General features: G+C 40.2%; 1 protein-coding gene across 1 annotated transcript in view; it reads right to left on the reverse strand.

The window, feature by feature from the left end:
* grin2da (glutamate receptor, ionotropic, N-methyl D-aspartate 2D, a) overlaps window positions 1-15,459 on the reverse strand; it is a 186,640-nt gene that overhangs the window by 3,994 nt on the left and 167,187 nt on the right. The window contains exons 16-17 of the mRNA XM_084738944.1: window positions 10,680-10,741; window positions 7,847-8,017 (exon numbers count right to left, since the gene is read on the reverse strand). Of these exons, the coding sequence (XP_084595070.1) occupies window positions 7,847-8,017; window positions 10,680-10,741 (233 nt within the window). The remainder of the gene's footprint in view (window positions 1-7,846; window positions 8,018-10,679; window positions 10,742-15,459) is intronic.

Raw genomic sequence — 15,459 nt, forward strand, 5'->3', positions numbered from 1 at the left:
GTCATACAAACAATTATGGCAATCATATCACATCCACACAGGGGTGAAAGTATACAGCTTTTACAAAAACAAACAAACAAACAAACCAATTTTTTTTAACACATTGTAAACAGATGACAACAGACAGAATTCGGAAAATGTTCAGGTATCCGAACATGTCTATGATTACATGTTTGGTTTTGTTTTTCAACCAACATTTATTCTACTAAAAAATAAATGTTGCCTGATTTAAATCTCCTCTAGTATCACCATGATCTCATCCTCCAAAAAGTTTGCTTTTCTCAAGGCCATTCCTGACTAAACCCTCATTTGTGCTGCAGTAAGGAGAAATCACTACTTGCAAGGAAGGTGCTGTCAATTTAAAATTAATTTGAGATTTATAGATCACAGGTCCATAGGTCACAAGTTACAAATGGGTTTCTAAGACACTGCTTCAGCAGGTTTTTTTAATGCTCATGACTGCAATTACATTGTTGGAAATGATCTTAAGACTAAGTTTAAGTAAAAATCTAAAGCATTTTTATAAATGAGGCCCTAGTCGCCCTAGCTCTAGTCGCTGGCCTTAAAACATATGTTAGAAAAAGACATGAATGCTAAACTGAAGAAATTCTGTTCAACAGCTACTGTAAATACGATGACAAGTTGCTGCATCAAGAGAGGCTTTACATTTGTCTGTATTTACCCTCTATACACCATCTTCTCCTTCATCTTTATTCAGTGCATTGCATAACCACTGACTGTGTAACTTTGTCGGCTCAAAACGTTTCACAGAAACATTTTGAAAAAAAGAAATAAACCTATCTTTATTCTCTCTCTCAGAACGCTGGGAAATCGCTCTAGGTGGTTTCGCTCTACCTCAGGTTTCTCTGTGTCACTGCATCTTGAATAAAGTCAGACTACAGGGAGCACTGACCATTAAATATTGATGAGAGAAACTTTGGACTGTGTTTGCCATGCTTCTTGGAGTGTCAGTTTTCACACCATCAAACCAAACAAAGCTTTCAGCAAACAAAGTATCACTCAGCTGGTAACAGGAGAGGGTTTTCTCCAAAAACACTTTGAAAAATAATTGTAGCGCGAGGTATGCACAAGGAGTATATGGCTTCTGAAGAGGAGTCAAAACAGTGGGGGAGAGAAAAGCAACAGAACCTATTTTGTCATTGTGCAAATAAAACAACTGGTGACAGATGCTGTATTTTAAGAGAAGCACCTTTCCTCTCAGCTGCCACATTGGTCACTTAACTGAAACCAAACAAACTTCAATGTCTGATCGGACTGACTTTCCCAGCGCACATATGAAATAATAATTAATGATCTTAACTGAAGAAGAATTTTCTCCCATCACACAAGGTTAAAGATTTTAGTTGTGACCAAAAACAGACTCCTCTGGTGTTCATGGAGTTTCCCAAAACCCAAATTTTCCAAGTGATCTGCTGCAGTAAGATTATTTTTTATAAAAAGTCAACTTTTTGGCAGAATCTTCTATAAATGAGTGTCTGTCTATATCTTGAACTAGAAGAGGTCAGTCAGCAGGGTGCAGATTCCCACCAGGCAACAGATGGTGAAGCACCTACTGCAATGCCACCACAAATGCTTGATGCAGCCAGCAGATTTGCAAAGTTCAGCCAACAACATGACCCCCACATAAATTGTTCTGAGATGAAAAAAGACAGAACCAGTTCAGAAGAATGAGAGCTCAGCTATTAAAGGTATTAAGTGTATTTCTTTTTACCTAAATGGACGTTATCTCTAAATTTGAATGATTCCAGTGAATAATTTTCAGTGAGAAACATGCTGTCTCCAATTAGAGACTATTTTTTAACAGAGGAGTACAGAGGTGATACTGATACTCAGTATATGGGCTGCACACTCTACCAACTAAGCTGTACAGACGCCTCAAGTAAGATTTTAATGGCCTCAAAAATCAGAATCCAGTTCTTAAAACTTTAGGATAGACCACAGTGAGACCACACTGTTCCTCTCTGGTGTTCATGGAGTTAAATAATTACCCAAAAGCCTTATGGCCTCAGGGCAGTTGGACTATTTCAAATCCAACAGATTTCCAGTAGAAATCAACTTGTGTAACGGTTCTTCTCGAAATGATTGTTTGTGTCTTGAAATATTGAGAACTCGATAGGCACATACCTCCATCAAGGCCAATACCCATCTCACAATGTTAAAGAATGTTGGGTTCTTCCTTGGCCCAAAATTTCATTAAAATCATGGCAGTAGTCTCTTCTGTAATCCTACTAACAAATAGACAAACAATCTGAACCAAAAACATAACTTTGTTGGTAGAGGGCCCATTGCACAACAATCATAAAATGAAAAAAAAAGAGCTCAAAATGCCTTGAGAGGGAGATTGCTGTAGCGAAGAAAAGGTTGAAAATGGACGTGAGCCCAAACCATCCGATGCAGAAGGAACGACTGTTTATCTCATGTCAAGATTTTGTTTCCAGTAGTTGGTTCCGACTGGGACATATCAGGACAGAGACTCTCATTTTCACAATGTCTCAGAGCTGGTATTTGTTACCACTTGACTTTAAATAAGATCACTCTCACTTGGTTTTAATGAACTGCTCAGCATCTCAGCAGCAACAATGTTTGATATGAATAAAACATGAAATACAAGTAAATTACTCGCTCCTTGTGGCATCTTTTAAAATTTTAAACCCCAAGCAGAATCAGTCAGTTATAAAATCGTGTCAGATGAACAAATCTATCTCCACTCTGCCCGGCTGCTCTTTCTCCCCCACCAACCCTTGTATATTTACACCTTACTGATAGATAGATGGGACTCAATTAGCAGTACTGAGGAGAGCCATGTAAATCACAAAGACTCTATTATTCTTCATAGGTGGAGATGATTCATAATATCCATCGATATCTGTCACATCTTAATGACTAAATGTGTGGGGCCTCCTGTAAATCTCCGTTCCCCACCGGGACACAGATCTGATGGAGGGACTGTAATAATGGCCCTTCCGGACACATGAATCAGCAGTCCCAGCGGCAGAAATGCTATCACAGTCCCCAGAGCACGGGGCGCAGCACACTGTGAAATTGAAACTTGGGTGAGTCACTGATTGGGTTAAAGCAAGCCACAGAGGGCAGCTGCAGAGGCTTTAAAGCAAGCACAGCATATAGCTTGGGAGATAGAAGCTAACTGGTCTTGGGAGTGCCCTTTGCATGGAATTGATGTTTTTATTCTTAGAATGAGGAACGCTACAGATAAGAGTAAGTTTGCTCATGCGAGGAAATATGCAGGTACACTCTGAATGTATGAAGAGCGGTGAAATTGCAGTCCAAAGGGGTTTAGAGGGAAGCCTGCCAGCCATATCTGGATATCAGAGACTACAGGGGACACAATGGGTTTTCACCCACATGCTCCACATAGATTACCCATAAAACAGTGGCGTTTGTTCAGAAAATGGCACTGCAGCCTTACATCAGTACATAACACCTAGAAATCCTCAATGTGACACATGCTTATGAACTTCACGTATATTCACATGCACACCTCAGGTCTGAGCATAAAGGAGAACATTACTGTTGAACAGTAGATGTTATAGGATGATGTGATAGTGGATTTTTGATAGATGTTTGTGAAAGTCTTTGTTAGCTATGCTCTATATTATTTGAGGATTTCTTATTTTTTGTGAATCTAATAACTGATTGTCTTCATCTCATGTCAAAGAAAAGTAGTGAGTCAGGTTTCATTTATTTAACAAATGTTTGCTGGTTTGGTTGAGGTATTCAAACCGGATCACCGTGGTTTATCGATAAAGAGCAATAAGTTTCCTGAAGATATGAGGTTGTGGCTGATGACTGCTTTAAGCGCAGAGATCTCATGTGAGAGAGGAGGGTTAGAGTCTCCTCCCAGGAGACTAGGATGTGAGTCTAGTGTGAAATTAGAATATGGTGGTAATTTAACTTTTAGACCTTGACTTTTCTTTTCAATACCATTTTTTATTATTCTTTTCTTTTTTCAGATTTTCAGTTACAGTTTAGTTATGTTTAAGGAACAAAACTTCTTGGTTTAGGCAACAAAATTTCTTAGTTAGAATTAGGAAGCAAAACTACTTGGGTAGGTTTAAGAAAAGGTCGTGTTTGCTGTTGGTCTCGGACACATGCCAGGCTATATACACCCACATGTAAATAGCCACATTGGCTAATCCACCCCGGGTGCTAATAGCATCTGCCTTAAAGACTTTGTCTCTGTGGGTTCGATAGTTGGCTAACATGAGATCTATATCAAGGTTACCATGCACTTTTTGTCATAATCTTTACTGCTGGTTCACATGGTTTGCAATGCTTCACAGCTTCTTTTGCTCAAAATTATCAAACAGTTCATCATGAATGATGTACCTGCATCTGTGTGTAGCTTTGTCGTAAAGACAAAGCAACACAGAGAGGCAAAACAGTTTGTGTTTTCCACAGATTGTTAAGAGAATGCCGTAAACCTGCCTTCTCTTTAATGGCCACTTCACTGGTTGCAAAAAGTAGACCTATTTTACAGAGGTCTATGAGAAAATGACCCACTTCTCACTTGATTTAATCAGTTTACTCAGGAGTTGATGCACTAGTTTAAAGTCTTCTTCAATAGAGCATAAAGCTCATTTTGTAAATTATGGTCGCTTTTAGGGTTAGACGATAAGGCAGGATATGATTTGGGGCGGGGCTACCTTGGGATTGACAAGTCACTTCCACAGCAACCTCTAAAATTGCTACCCCATTGCCCTCCCCAGCTCCACCCTCACATCTAAATATGTCCATATATGGCTCCAAAAAAAACAAAAAACAAAACCAAAATGGCGATGACCATAATTCCAGACTCGAGTTTATTAATTGGTCTGTGTTGAGCTTAACTTTTAGGCCTGTGAAGAGCTGTAACAATGCTCGCTATGTTCTTACATGTCGATACATCCCTACAGCAGAATGACACCTTGATTACTATTATGTTAATGTGTCCTTTTGTGATCAATGAATAAATGTCATTTAATTGGTCTTACAAGCATGCTGTTAATTAGAAAAGATTTTTTCCCACTTCATGCTACATGCACAATGACAATGCTGGCGGTCTTACCATTACTTAAACTCTCCTTTCCCCTTTTCCTCTTTGCCTTATTCCTTGTGTTTTAATTGATAATTTTGATAACTTGTACTCAAATTCATGTGTAAAAGAAATATTTCAGTTTTTTGCAGGTAAAATTATGGTTTTGATTTAGTGACTTGAGATGTCTCCTCATATGTTGGAAGCATAAAGTCAGAAGTAAGAGTTGTAATGTTACTTCCTGTTCTTTCCTTTTACAGTGCAATTAGAGCACTCTTCCGCTGTGCATAAATTAGCCATTTTCTCCGCCGTGTCGGGCAGGAGGAGGCAATAAATCACAATCTTTTGTCGTCATTCCAACATGATGGCGTTACTCTTAAAACCAGTGGTACTTACACACCGGGCATTCCATCACAGCATCGTCTGACAAACAAGAATATCTCCCCAGTGAAGCTTGTTTTCCACTTCAACGGTCTCACCTCCCCTCCACCTCGCCTCCGTCCTCCCTCCTCCTATCTGTCTCTGTCATTTCTCTCCCTCCTTCACCTCCTTCCGCCCCCCCCCCCAACACCTGTTATACTCCACTACCTCTGCCATCCAAACCCACAGCTGTCTCCTTATCACAAAGTTTCCCTCCCCTACCTTCCTACTTCTCCTTACTCTCCCTCCCCAATCACAGCATTCATCTTTTTCTCATTCCTTTCTTGATAATTCCTCCTCTTTCCTCTGAAACCTCCCCCTGTTTCACCTTCAACCCCTGTAAGTCTGTATCAAGAACCGTACTAAATATTTCCAGCACCCCAAGCTGCATTGGGTCTAAAAGCAAATAACTGTGTGACAGCTAAGTGATCAGTCAGTCCTGGACCCTTTGGCCTTGTCTTGGTGTGATGCCAAGGATAGATACCATTGATGTTGCTGTTTTTGGCTCTATCTCCTTGTCCCCTGCTAAGTGCCAGAAACAAGCACCAATATTGAGTGTCACCTGCTTTTGTGCTATCCAAATCTTGATTTTATCTAAAACTCAGTTCATCAACCTTCCTATATCTCTATTTTCCTGTGTGAACTGCCCCTCTTTCTTGCAATCAGTAGGATATCCTCATTTTAGTTTTTAATTCAGTTCCATACAGGAACAGGAGATCCTGAACACTTCTACACCTTCAGTCTAACAAACCATCTGCTCCTGCAGAAATTGTTTACAGATGCTTCTCAAATGCTGTATTATGAATCTGCAGGTTATTCCACTGATTGGTTCATGGATCCCTTTCAGGTTGAGGGAGTGCAAATCACTGAGATCAGCTGCTGTAGTGTTTGGTTGAAATTAAAATTTAAAAACTCTCACGATTTAGAGTTTACTTCCTCTAGTTCTCTCACCACCTGGAGGAACTTTTGAATTGCTTTATATCTTGTGTAGATAAATTATATTTGTGCTTTGTGTTGTTCTGTCTTGAAGATAAATGCACCCAACATAAAGAACTGGACTCCACTTTAGAAGGTGGTGTGATGTGAATTTTAGACAATGGTTAAACACAAGAATCCTTTATTCCAAGTGATGTATGTTCTTATTTTAAACCTTGGATCCAACCCAACGAGAAATGGCTTCACAAACTTAAGCTTGTGAGACAGTACTCATGCTTTACTTGTGGGGATGCACAATATTATCAGCCTGTCATCTGTTTTTCTGCCCTATAACTGGCTAAACTGAGGCTTTAATTATTGCCATGTGAAGTAAGACATTTGAAAGGCATGAGATGGAAAATGTCAGCATATTGGATATCGGTTATTGGATTGATTGATTAAAAATCAATATTGTGCATTAACATTTACAAGAACATTCTCTGATACCTCCTCACCTCATCGCTTTGTTCAATACTATTAATAACAGTTTCTTTTAGAGAGAACAGTTCAGAGAAATACATCTTGTGGTGCACCCCAAGGTGCGTTTCAGGTCCCCATACTTTTCTGACTGGAGATGCTGCGATTAACATCATAGGGTTGTTATCAGTTTCTGATGTTATGCAGATGACACACGATTCTACATTTTGACTTGATAGCCTTCGATTGCATGCTACGTTTGGATGGATACATTTTTTTCAAATTGATAAGAAAAAACAGAGGTGGTTTTAGGGAAAGACCAAATTATTGTAGAAGTGAGAACCTCATTTGAAAGTCTTGTTTTTGTTTATTACATCATTTTTAATGTTTCAAGCTTTGCTTTTACCATATTTACTTCAGTCTTTTATTAAAGAAAAGATGAAGTAGCATTTTCAGGGCATCTATCTTGCATATTGTGATGCATTTTCAAGTCAAATGGGAAATGCAGGCAGACATAGCTTTGGGAGGAGTTTGATTTGAAAATGGGCGTGTCTGTGTATTGAATCTTCTGCGCTGCTAAGTTTGATTGGGTGAATGCCACATTATTATTGGTTGAAATAGGTTGGATCAAGCCTCCTAAGCACATGCCATATTGTGTTTTATAGGAAGAAATGAAGATATGATTGGATTTTGATGTGAGAATACAAACAACTTGATTTTTTTTCTTCATTGTTTTGACATATATTTTGACAATAGGTGCCAAATGTGACTGAAGATGAGAATTAAAGGGGTTAAAAATGTTTGTTTTTTTTTTACTTTAAGCACATTGTATTGCACCTACATGCATGAAACCTCTTGTGGTTGTTTAGATCATAAATCTAGAAACACGTTTTGCCTATTTTATTCTTTGTAATCCGAATGTGAGCCAATAAACCAGGTTGCTTGTTGAGGTGTATGGTGGTCTTTGCTGCCTTCACCCACCCTGCTGAGAGCCAGGAGGAAGTCCATCCCGCCAGATCGCTTCACACAGTGCCGCAGTTTCCAGTACACCAGATGCTCCCATGCAAATACCAGGAGGCTGAGGCCCATGGCCACCAGCAGCATGTAGAAGACCCCGGCCATGTTGTCTATGTCCAGCTTACTGCTCATCACCTGCAGGGGAGAGCGGATAGATGGGGGAAGACAGGAGGGAAGGAGAGTAATGGGAAAGATTATAGGAGGTGAGAGCAAAGAGACAAGACGAGGAAAAGGAAGCGGGGAAGTAAAAGACAGAAGAGGTAAACGGAAAGCATATGAGACGGGAGGGGCAGAGATGAGACAGGAGAGTGTATTTATTACTAACGAGGGCCAATTTGTCTCCCAGACAGCAGATAAAAAGTTAATTACAACCAGCAGTACAACAGAGAATCCTTTGCTGTCACTGGATGTCAGAGCACCCATCTGTGATATTTTAGAGCCCCTGCACTCAGAACAGTGATGCGAAGACCAAAACATGTCAGTCACCGCAAAATATCTGGCTCACATCAAACAAAAAGCTTTTCAGGCAATTTAATTTATTCACTTTCAACATTAATAGCTCTCATCTGCAGCCAGGCTTGAATCAATAATTATTATTGCTTTAGATCAAGGCTTTTGGTTCTCCTGAGGGCACTTGCTACCAATACGTCTGCGGACATCCATTCTGAGGTGTTTACCCCTCAAGTTTGTTTTGTTGTCCAAGTGACAACAATATAATTTGAACTTGCAGGCTATAACACCAAATAACCGCACACACACCCCTGAAATTGAGAGTCTCTGCCCTCCTCTATAAGACCTGTAGTGCAATTTTGTTAGGTGTGTGATTGTCATCTAAACCAGATACACAAAACAATCACAGAATGCAGGGTGGCATCTGATGGGCAGCAGCTACTTCTGTTTGGAAATCTGAGAAATACAAAATGAACTGATGGCGAGCAGGAGTGTGGATGAGTAATCATATAGAACAACAGCAAATCTCAAATCTGGAGAAATGACTGCTATTGATTACATGTAACTACTGATTACAAGCTGTGGTTTACAACCCGAGTGCAGAGAATCAGAAACATCGAGTACATTTAAGACTGGAAAAATCATCGTTTTCCACACTGTCAATGTCAGCTTGACAATTATCAGAAAGGGTTTTGTGTCGATAAGTTGTCAGACAAGTTCACTCTTGTCAAAATAAATGCACAACTAAGGTGACTGAACTGCAAAAATACTATAACTTTAAACCTGAATATCAGTTTTTCTCTTAAAATCTTTGATGTGACAACACATCTCACTCCCAGCTCGTCAAATATGGGAGGCTGGTCAGTGGCCCTACGCTTCGTACTATGATGCTCTACAGTTTTGGACATGCATGGCTCTGCAGTCAAGTTAGCAATAATAAATATGCAACGTCTAGTCAGACTTTCAAAATAAAGTTTGTTGAGAATTATAATAAACCTGTGCCTAGTGTTGTGAAATGGTTGCAGTATTGTTAGCTTTAGGAAAAGTTCATGGTTTGGGTTAAAATAAGTTGTTGTCTTCTCCTGGTTTTTAAGGCTGCATTACAGTAAAGTGATGTAATTTTCTGAACTTACCACACTGTTCTAGTTGTATTATTATTTGCCTCAACTCACATTGTTATTATATCCACATTACTGATGATTATTTACTAAAAATATTGGGGTATTTGATCTGGTCAATATTGCAGCCCTACGTTACATTAAGTATGTCAGTTTAAAAAAATGCCAGACCCAATATCCTGAGTTAAAGTCCTGTTTTTGTTTGACCCATCCACCCCCCTCCTCCATACACGGACTTTTTACCCATGGACTCCTCCATCAGTCAGAGACCAGAAACTAGTTTGTGTGAATTACAGCAACAGAATAAAACAGATAGAAGCTGACAAAAATGCACAGGAATAATATTTCAATGAGGAATTATGAAAAATGGTAATCATAAGTATATTTTTATATTGGCTGGAGCAAAACAAATCCTTGTGACAACATGTGCTGGTGAGAGAGTGTGAAACAAATGGTCGGCAAACAAGTTTGAGCTCTTGTTTTCCGCAAACAACGCAGCAGCATGACAGGCTGTAAACTTTACAAACCGAGTCTCAAAATCACCGCAAACCCCAAAACTAACTGTGACGGAAGAGGAGGAGGATGGGAAGAAAACGGGGAGCAGATGACGCGCTGTCAGCCGCTGCAGCCACCCCGGCGCGCCACAGAGCTTGCAGGGTAGGTGACACGCTGAAGTGGCTGACGGCACGTCACCTGCGCTGCACACTCCGCGGTGCGCTGGGATTCTCTACCTGAACGCTTTAACTTTCTCTGTGGACTGTGTGGAAATCAGATGCCTGACTTCAGAGACGAACTGAAGAAAAGAAGCGAATCATAAAAACTTCGCACTCAACAGCCAAATTTGTTTGGACTGACAAAATCAAAATCACCTAACTTTGACAGCACATCACGTTAGAGGGCTGCCTACTTCGTCATTGTTTGAAGTGTAGAGCCACTGACCAAGCTGCTGTATTTGACATCTTTCTCTACTTTTTTTTTCATATTATTCAGAGTGAACACAGCTAAATAACACGATGATGATAACTTGAGTCTGGTTTCAGATTATTTGCCAGCAGGAAAACCAGCCAAAACGCTTGAACAGTCAACTATCTAACACTTAATTTCTTACTGACTATCTGACCAGGATTCAGATTAGACAACATTTAGTTTATTCTGAAAACGGCGCCGAGGCTGACTGACTGTGGGCCCGGCTGATGGAGGAAAGCAGAGAAAAGTATAAGATATCATACCTCGATCTTATCGTTGTGGCAGATACCCGACAGCCAGAGACGCTCCAGCATATCAATCTCATCTGCAGGAGAAAAGATGGAGGGAGAACAAGATTCAGATTTAGATCAACTTTATTATCCCACACAGAGAAATTCATTTGGTACAGCACTTCAGACATAAAATCCACAGTAAAAACAATCAGAAACACAATAAAGCCACAAAATAACCAGAATAAAACATAGTTTTTTTCATATTCAAAAGCAACAAAGCCAAACAAAAACAGTCAGTCCAAATTAGTAAAATCAATTTTGATATAAAAGTGCAAAAGTGAAAGTGACCAGCTAAGGTCCTGCATGTTATATAAGCTGATGGCATGAGGAATAAAAGAGTTCTTATGTTCTTGTTTTGAGCTTTTCTTTCTCTTTCCCCAGGTCAAGTTGCTGCTGAATTTGGAGTGAAGAGGATGGGCGCAAAATTGTTACTAGTGTTTGGAGGATGAGTTTGGTGTGAAGGCTGGTGGCTGTTTCTTGGTCAATGCCTATAATTTTTCCTGCTGTCCTGATTTGTAGTGGCAGCCTCGCTCGGTCCCCTTTACTTACGTTACCAAACACACAGATAAGAGAATGAAAGAGAGAAGCTGAAAGAAGATGAAATAACAAGATAAGACATAGGGAAGATTTATATGGTTCACAGGAGAGCGCACAAGACCAAAGAAAGATGAGGAATTATAAGGAAGGGAGAAAGACAATATAGGAGAAGGAGGTAAAACAGTACAGCTCTGAAGGAGACAATAAAAGAGAAAAATTTTAAAAAGGGGATTACAGCCCCTTTGTTATGAGAGCGAGGTGTCTGATCCCCCGAGGGAGAAGAAAGGAGTGAAAGAAGAAAAGCTGAGGAGGTAAGAAGAGAAGAAGGATGGATTCTATTGCTTTACGCAAAAAAATGAGAGGGACACATGATGAAATGCGGCAAGACGGAGAGAAATGAGAGGAGACAGTGAGACCTTGTTTGTATGATGTTAAAAAACAGAAGAGAAATGAGATTGGTGCAAATTGGAGCAAACCAAGGAACATAAAGATAAGATATAATTATATATTGTGCACGCATAATTAAATTAAAGTGCAGGGTATCAGTTTACATTAAGGTTCAAGGTTTAAGGTCACCATAAGCTTTGACCTCTGACGTCCAAAATCTAACCAGTTCACCCTTGATTCCAAATGTAGGCATGAACCAAGTTTGAAGAAATTCCCTCAAGGCATTCTTGAGATATCAAGTTCAAAAGAACAGGATGTATATGGCCATAAAAACAGAAGTTGTGTTTTTTTCCAAAATGATGAATCATCTTTCAGCATGCAGTCATGAATGTGCACAAACATCTTTTGCTGATTGGTCCAGTAGTATTCGAGATTAGCTGTGGATAAGCTGCAGGTCAATGATCACGCACGCACACACTCACACATGCACTCACACACATGCAAGTGATCGCATATTCCCCTCCAGGCAGGGATAAAAATGCACTACAGAATTATTGTCATGTATGTCTCATAGTTTATACGTTCATCCTATTCTGCTCTGAATTTAATTAATCTTATCTTCTATGTGTTTAGCATGAAAGGGAAATTGGTCTCCCGTCATTGTGCAACCCTGTGTTGTATAACAGTAAATAAATGAACTTGATAACTCAAGAGGAACACAGTCTTAATGGAAAATGAAGAATTAGAACACCAGGTAGAGGCAAAAGAAACGGGAGAGGAGAAGGTTGCATAATAAAGAATTAGAGGCCATTTGCAGGGAGAGTCATGAGATTGAAAAGAGAGACTGGGAATTACAGGCAGCAACTGGATGTGAGAGAAGCCCTTTGAAGCAGGTTGTGAAATGGCCTGGCATCTGAGGCGGCACAGTGAGGGCAGAGCGTCGCGACACACCACGGGAGATGAAAGGCCCGGGGAACACGCACAAACATTACACTTTGCGCTCAAACTGTCAGAATCACGCACACGCAACTGATACACACTCTGAGCTCCAGCGTAATGGGACTCTCAGCGCTGGCCATTAATGCATTAATCAAAAAGAATGAGGCAGTGGGAAGGGAAAGCAGGATCAAATGTACAGAGACTTATGTAGACAGATGTGCACCGACCCTGTTGCAGAGGACTTTAAACACTAGCACACACACACACACACACACACACACACACACTGCTATGCACACACTCTGAAGATGTCAAAGGAAGTTCCAATTCCCAGTGCTCACAGTTACAATATTAATTGACCTCTGGGTTAATTAACGCCGTCTGGAAACCCCTCCGTAAAGCCCCGCCGCATGGATTAGACCACCAAGACTCGGCCATGTTGACTGAAATGTCAAATCCGCTCAAACAAAACACAAATCTCACTCCAACATGAATCACTGCATGCCACATCTCACTCGCTCAACAGTCATGTGTGGGAATTCAAACGTTCCTTGACAGCTGAATTATACCAGGGCTCAACTGGATCAACCCTGCCTCCTCGGTAAAGATCACCCCGCTCCCAGCGCAGACCCCGACAATAGACGTTAAATACGCATGTTCATTCTGTGTGCGGCTCACTGCCATAATCTAATTCATCGAGTTTCAATGAGCGGCTCGGTTGATTTCTCTCTCCCTGTCCGGCTTTCCGCCTCCCGCCCTTTATCTCCCTGTAAATACGTTAATCACGGCAGTCAGCAGCGCATAAAGCTGCTCTTTGGGAGAAATCTTCCTCACAAAGAGCTGACAGACAGGCCGAGTTTCAGCTGTATCCTCTCTCACCTGCTCCGAGGAGGAAAATGCCACGGAGTGAAGAGGGGAAATCGTCAGCGCAAATGAAAGGAGCAGACGTGCAAATACAGACGGGGGAAAAGCCAACACTTACAATTAAATTCATATTTCATTCTGTTGATTTATGACAGTTTAGTATTGATTTGGGATTTCGTTTTATTCGGTTCTATTCTAAGCGAGAGAATGTGCCTGTCTCCCTTTAAGAGCTCTACATCGGTCAGCAGTGAGGATTTAAGGCCCCCAATCCTCAGTCCTCACAGTGGTATTATAAATAACATCTCCTTTATCCAATCTGTGCAGAAAAAGCAGAGTGGAAAAGGGTATTATGATCTATTATGAGCAGTTTTACACATGTGATTTCACATGGAATTCCTCCACATGCTGATAAACAGGCACCAGACGACTAAAGCGCTTTAACTGGCTCCTTTCAGGGCAAAGTAGCCATTTTTGTACAGAAAACAGCATCCGTAGTTCATTGGTTCGTTTTTTAACCAATGCATACACATCTCTTTTTATGAAGGTCACTGTGGACGGTTTGGATTGAAAAACTGTATGACTGTAAAACCACAGACGGCCTTTCAAGTCTGCTCTTGCACCAACAGTCAATATTGGCTTCTTTCGACCTTCGCCATGATCTTTACCTGACATAAACTAAGATATTTTAGTTGACTAAACTTAACTGAAGTCTAACCACGGAAAACACCAGTGAGCCATTTAATGAGCAGTACTGTGAAGGTGTGCACAGGTTTAACTGGGCCTTTAAGCTGCTGATATTTCAGAGCCACGATTGAGCCGTGGATTCTAACTTGCACGAACCTCAGTCAGATTAAGGATCATAAAGGAATCAGGCAGACTAGACTAACAGATTCAACTGAACAACCCCTCTCTTGAGGATGGGAGCTTAACAAGGGGGACTGCATCCTCCTTCATATAATACGACATGACACGAGGTGATGCCATGTCGAGGTCCTGCATCACATTAATGACCTGCTCACTGTACATTATTCCCTAGATATAATAATAAAATGATCTCCTTAAAACTACCAAGAATAGAATAAGGTAGGAATTAAGGTGCAAAGCAATGACTCAAAATGACTCACTGATAAATAAATTTGATTCAAAAGCACAACCCTTTGATATTTAATCAGCAAATAAAAGAGAGCCCTGGGCTAATTCTGCATTTAACAAGACAAAGACAGACTCATGAAGCACCAACCAGCCTGTCAGTGTCCATTTTGCCCTCATTGTGATTAAGACTCTAAGATACCTGTATTTCTTCACTTGCAATGTGTTCCCAAACAGACTTAATTCAGGCCATTCTTGGTCAGAAGCCAGCCCAGTGCATGAGCGTAAAGGCTGACTAAAACAACAAGAGCAACATCATCATTCATCATCAGCGAAAAAAAGACATCATCTTGTTGTCACTGCAAAAGTTTGGGTTGTCGTCTCAATTTCAATTAAATAATATAAGTTCCAAATATTTGCTATCAAGCAAGAAACATGATCTACAAATATTAGTAATGATTGGATACAAGCTTTTATAATACTGAAGAATGTTTTCTGTATAATGGAAATGGAAACTAATCAAATAAAGTGGTTTGCTCTGGTCCAATGTCCCTTTTCAAAGTTTTTCAGTTTAATATTTTGTGTAGTTTTTTACCTGTCATATTTAGATTGGATTACATTTTACTCTCAGTCACACACTGAAGAGCAGCAAAATTCAGTACATGAATAACTGTGGATGAAGCAAAATTTGACTTTGCAGGGAGAGAAATATTGTACAGGACAGAAAAACACAGCAAATCGTTTAAAGTTATTGTGACAGCTTTTTTTGTGAGTGACAGAAGTAAATTATTTGTTGCTCCTGCCGCCGTGTCATTGCATAGTCCCCCTATCTCTTAAAAGAAATTGTTTTGTGAAAACCGAGAGTGTTTTTTTGTCAGCCGATCCAAAAAAGCACCAATAATAATTGGACAACAAACCGGAGAGAAAGCACATG

The sequence above is a fragment of the Lutjanus erythropterus genome, chromosome 16, assembly GCF_056507025.1.
Source record: "Lutjanus erythropterus isolate fLutEry1 chromosome 16, fLutEry1.hap2, whole genome shotgun sequence".
NCBI lineage: Eukaryota > Metazoa > Chordata > Actinopteri > Lutjaniformes > Lutjanidae > Lutjanus > Lutjanus erythropterus.